General features: G+C 42.2%; 1 protein-coding gene across 1 annotated transcript; it reads right to left on the bottom strand.

Moving 5' to 3' along the window:
- Positions 1 to 558: 558 nt before the first annotated feature.
- LOC143417136 (protein NLRC3-like) lies at positions 559 to 2,639 on the bottom strand. Its single transcript, XM_076882750.1, has 2 exons — positions 2,475 to 2,639; positions 559 to 2,333 (listed from the first exon to the last, which is right to left on the bottom strand). The coding sequence occupies exons 1-2, from the start codon at positions 2,605 to 2,607 to the stop codon at positions 559 to 561; spliced, it is 1,908 nt and encodes a 635-aa protein (XP_076738865.1). The 5' UTR covers positions 2,608 to 2,639.
- Between the last annotated feature and the right edge of the window lie 3,022 nt (positions 2,640 to 5,661).

Here is a 5,661-nt window from a genome sequence, read left to right as displayed (position 1 = left end):
TTTTGATTTGACGTATGCATATATTCTGTTTGTGACGTATGAGGGGGCGTCATTAAATTCAAGCCCTGATGGTATAAAATATCTGTTTATGCTTTGATTAAGTCGGAGATCAGCCCGGTCTGCGAACGGAGCTGGTCTTCCCACGCGTGTATTTCATTAAAATCGTTTGACCAAGTTCTGGACCATGGTTGTTTGTACTCTCCTTCCCCAATATTTGAACCTTAACATTAGTTTACTCAAAATAATTTTAAGACATCAATATTAAAGGTTAAGTTATGATAATGAATACATGCAACTATAACTGATGACATAAGAATTTGGATTTTTTAAGCTAAAGCAAAGGTGCTGACTCACTTGGCATGTTACTCTCAAATCCTCCCTAATAACAAGAACATAATTACACTTTAGCCACAAGAGGGCAGCAGCATTAATACAAGTCACGTGTATATAAAAGTACAGTGATTATATTACAGTGATTTTGACAAAAACAAAACAGAAGTTGATGCAGTGTGTTTTTCATAACATACCAACCAAATTAAATAATAAAAACTTTATAACTTACAGAGCTTTTTTAGAGGCTTTGACCACTGGCAGCAGCCTCAGAAGAGCCTCCTCTGAAGCAAAGTATTTCTGCAGGTCAAACACATCCAGATCTTTTTCTGATGACAGTAAGATGAAGACCAGAGCTGACCACTGAGCAGGAGACAGTTTATCTGTGGAGAGACTTCCTGATCTCAGGGACTGTTGGATCTCCTCCAGTAGAGAACGATCATTCAGTTCATTCAGACAGTGAAACAGATTGATGCTTTTCTCTGCAGACAGATTCTCACTGAGCTTCTCCTTGATGTACTGAACTGCTTCTTGATTGGTCTTTGAGCTACTTCCTGTTTGTGTCATGAGGCCTTGCAAACGAGTTTGATTAGTCTTCAGACCCAAGAGAAAACGAAGGAACAAGTCCAGGTGTCCATTGGGGCTCTGTAAGGCCTTGTCCACAGCACACTGGTAGAAGTATTTCTCTATCTGAGAGCTTGTTTGTTGCTCTTCCAGCAGATTGAGTCCAGAGTTGATGAAGGTCAGGTGGACATGAAGAGCAGCCAGAAACTCCTGAACACTGAGATGAACAAAGCAGAACACCTTGTTCTGGTACAGTTGTTTCTCCTCTTTAAAGATCTGTGTGAACACTCCTGAGTACACTGAGGCTGCTCTGATATCGATGCCACACTCTGTCAGGTCTGGTTCATAGAAGATCAGGTTTCCTTTCTGCAGCTGATCAAAAGCCAGTTTTCCCAGAGACTCAATCATCTTCCTGCTCTCTGGACTCCAGTGTGGATCTGTCTCAGCTCCTCCATCATATTTGATCCTCTTCACTTTGGCCTGAACCACCAGGAAGTGGATGTACATCTCAGTCAGGGTGTTGGGCAGCTCTGCTCCCTCTCTGGTTTCCAGCACATCCTCCAGAACTGTAGCAGTGATCCAGCAGAAGACTGGGATGTGACACATGATGTGGAGGCTTCGAGCTTTCTTGATGTGGGAGATGATCCTGCTGGCCTGCTCCTCATCTCTGAATCTCTTCCTGAAGTACTCCTCCTTCTGTGGGTCAGTGAACCCTCTGACCTCTGTCACCATGTCGACACACCAAGGAGGGATCTGATTGGCTGCTGCAGGTCTTGTTGTTATCCAAAGGCGAGCAGAAGGGAGCAGGTTCCCTCTGATGAGGTTTGTCAGCAGCTCATCCAATGAGGTGGACTTTCTTGTTTCTGTCAGGATTTTAGTTTTGTTGAAGTCCAAATTAAGTCGACACTCATCCAGACCATCAAGTATGAACACAACCTGGAAGTCTTCAAGCCTGCAGATTCCTGATTCGTTAGTTTGATTAAAGAAGTGATGAACAAGTTCCACCAAGCTGAACTTTTCCTCTTTCAGCACATTCAGCTCTCTGAAAGTGAATGGAAATATGAACTGGATGTCCTGGTTGGCTTTGTCTTCAGCCCAGTCCAGGCTGTATTTCTGTGTTAAGACTGTTTTCCCAATGCCAGCCACTCCCTTTGTCAGCACTGTTCTGATTGGTTCGTCTCTTCCAGGTGAGGCTTTAAAGATGTCTTCTTGTCTGATTGTTGTTTCTGGTCTGTCTGGTTTCCTGGATGCTGTTTCAATCTGTCTGACCTCATGTTCCTCATTGACCTCTGCAGTCCCTCCCTCTGTGATGTAGAGCTCTGTGTAGATCTGATTCAGGAGGGTTGGGCTTCCTGCTTTAGCGATGCCCTCAAACACACACTGGAACTTCTTCTTCAGTTGGGCTTTAAGTTCTCGTTTACAGAGTGGAGCAAATATTTCTGAAGGTAAGAAATTCAGAAAAAAATATTATATAATAAATATCATAGCCTTTCAGTACCCTGAAAGGATGAATGTCTCTTGGTCCATTTCTTGAGCTATTAGGAAAGATCAATATTCAGTCTTTAGAGAAATTCTCTTACTGCTCTGCAGATGGTCAGCCATCTCATGCTGCTTAAGTCTCCTCAAGAAGTGGAGTGTGATCTTCAGAAATGCTTCTCTGCAGCTCTTTCTTTCATCTTCATCCTCACCTTCAAACATCTCCTCATCCTCCATCTGGCTCTTTAAAGTTTCTGGGTGATCTGGACTCAGAAGTTTCTGGATCTTCTTCAGCTCGTTCTTCACAAACATGGTGATGTTGTCCTCCAGCCGCTGGAAAAGAAGACTATATGAATTACCCAGTGGTAAATGGACTGGTTCTTATATAGCTCTCTTTGATACTCTGTGCACACAAAGCATTTATACAACATGCCTCATTCAACCAAGCACATTGTTCTATGCTTAAATACTTTCTTTCACACTCTGATGGATGTATCAGAGGGCAGCTTGGGTTTAGTACGTTACCCAGTACATTTGCCAGCCAGGGTTTGATTCACAAACCTAACTAGTAGCTGACCTGCTCCCCTCCTGAGCTACAGTCACCCCAATCTGACTGAAATCATGGAGCCCAAACTCTGACTTATGTTGGACACACTGACAATCCTCTGGTCCACAAAGTGCAGCATAGAGGTGACTGAAAAGAACAAATGTAAACGTAGTACTACAAACCATAACCACAGAGTCCAGGTGTGTTTGATGCTGCTGTGCAGACTGACCAGTGGAAACCTCTGCTCTCTGCTGGTCCACTCTGTGGAGGAGTAATGTATAATTAGCTCATGTTATGTCTGTCCACACACAGACACAAGCTAAAGGTCCATGAAGTGATGTTTGGATGGGTTCAGTCAATCAGATGACTGTCATGGTGGAGCTTTGCTAGTCCTGCTGATCCCACTGAGAATTAACAACTCAGTTTCCAGATGTCTGTAGTTTTCTGCTCAGTTTCTTTAGTCCCAACAGCTCTTACCATCTCCTGCATAAAGCTTTCCCTCCATGCTCAGATGCCCTGGAACAAGGTGCTCTCTTTATATCAGTGACTGGTTTAAAGGGACAACTTGCAGTGCTCGCCAAACTTTGTGTCAGCAAAAGTAGTTCTAATGTTTCTTACATTTTTACATTTTTACATTTTTACACACACAAATCAATGAACGCAAAAACATAAACTTTCCAGATATTTTGTTTTACAATGTTACAAATCTCAGTTCACAACTACACAGTCTGATTTACAAGTACAAAATATTTATGACCACAGTTTGAGCCGATGTATGTCCCGAGTCTGTGGACTCAGTGGTTTTGTTTTGATTGTTCTTGTCTTTTGTTACAATTTCATTCTGATTAAGATTTTCTAGTTCTGAGGTTTTGGTTTCTGTGTTCCCTCTGTACTGTGTTAGTATTGTGTCTCTGTGTTCACTTCCTGTTTTATTTTGACAGTGCCATGTCCTACGTTAGTGTGTCTACTTTTGCTTCCCCTTGTCTGGTTATGTCCAATGAATCCTGCTGTGTCTCCCTTTTCTCATTCCCTGATGGCTCTTTTGTGTATATGAGCCCTTTGTTTTCTCCTGCTTGTTGCTGGTTCGTCTGTGTTGTCTCCCCTTGTCTCCGTTTAAGGTTTCAGGTTAGTTTTGTAGTTTTTTCAGTAGAGGTTATCTTAGCTTCTGCACAGGCCATCTCCACTGCACTTCACCGTTTCAATAAAGCTCACTCACTTCACAGCAGTGTCTGCATCTTGGGTCCTTTATTAAATTCAACATGGCTCGCCCCGCTAGCCGTGACATAAGATGTGAAAACAATATCCAAAAAACATGAGGGACAAACAGGGAATAGTTTTAAGGTGCAGGGCCAACAAACTGAGTCTAGCCATGAACTCAGAGTTGATTGAATTAGCATTTTGAATTGGCTGATCTGAGCAATCAAGTCTATGTTCACTTTGAGTTAAGATTATACGTGATTGATGGAAAAGAAAAAAGCCGTCATCAGCAACTGATTCTGATTTAGCAGGTTTTCAAATGTAAACGGTACCCATCCCTAGCTGGCTGTAGTTAAACCTTTACTTAAAAAGCATCCCCAGACCCAGCTGTCTTAGCTAATTATAGGCCAATCTCCAACCTGACAATCCTTGAAAGAGTAGTTGGGGGGCGACAATCAGAGGGGCAGTGTGATGATCTTAGGTTATGAACTACCGCAGTCAAGTCATTAAGGGAGACGGGATCAAACTGCTCTAAGACAGCTGAGCACACAGGAGAAAGACTCGGATCTGAGGCAGCAGTCGGCGAGACAAGAGCCCTAATAGACAGAAGCTTGTTGTTAAAAAATGCTAAAAAGAGTGACGCTGAAAAACTAGTTCATGCATTTATTACTTCCAGACTGGACGACTGTAATTCATTATTATCAGGATGTCCTAAAAACTCACTGAAAAGCCTTCAGCTGATCCAAAATGCTGCAGCAAGAGTCCTGACAGGGACTAGAAAGAGAGAGCAGATTTCTCCTGTTTTGGCTTCCCTTCATTGGCTTCCTGTTAAATCCAGAATTCAAAATCCTGCTCCTCACATACAAGGTCTTAAATAATCAGGCCCCATCTTATCTTAATGACCTTGTAGTACCATATCACCCTATTAGAGCACTTCGCTCTCGCTCTGCAGGCCTACTTGTTGTTCCTAGAGTATTTAAAAGTAGAATGGGAGGGAGAGCCTTCAGTTTTCAGGCCCCTCTTCTGTGGAACCAGCTTCCAGTTTGGATTCAGGAGACAGACACTATCTCTACTTTCAAGATTAGGCTTCAAACTTTCTTCTTACTTAAAGATTAAGTCCCTGTATTCCACCGTTATATGGAAATCAGCCATTATAACTTGTGTCAAATCTACTTGTACCTCACAGTTTTCTAAGCACACAGAGAGCAGTAAACCTCAGAGCAGCAGCACATCAGACTGTGCAAAAAATCTAGAAGAGAAAATATTTCGACCCATTTCTAAATGATTCTTGTGACCATGCTGCACCACAACACCTGATCTCTGGTTTCCTGACCTCTTCAATCCCACTTTAATACTTGACTAAACTCATTTTCCTGTTTAGGTGTTGAGGCAAAGCCGTCCATCTACAATGAAGGCAACAGCAAACGGAGCTATTTTTGATTCCCTTTGGGTTTTTTCTACTTTTGTGCTACAAAATGTTCAAGCTGATTAAATTCATTAGAATAAAAGTTCAGATAATTTTCTCATATTAATGTTGGAGGTAGAAA

The sequence above is a fragment of the Maylandia zebra genome, linkage group LG3 (genome assembly GCF_041146795.1).
Source record: "Maylandia zebra isolate NMK-2024a linkage group LG3, Mzebra_GT3a, whole genome shotgun sequence".
Lineage (NCBI taxonomy): Eukaryota > Metazoa > Chordata > Actinopteri > Cichliformes > Cichlidae > Maylandia > Maylandia zebra.
This window is presented reverse-complemented; position numbering and strand designations above follow the sequence as displayed.

What these genes read in the sequence shown, in the direction of transcription:
- LOC143417136 (XM_076882750.1), bottom strand. Translation starts at nt 2,607, where the DNA reads ATGGAGGATGAGGAGATGTTTGAAGGTGAGGATGAAGATGAAAGAAAG. An exon ending in GGCTGACCATCTGCAGAGCA is followed by an intron (nt 2,334 to 2,474) that starts GTAAGAGAATTT and finishes TCTTACCTTCAG; the next exon opens with AAATATTTGCTCCACTCTGT.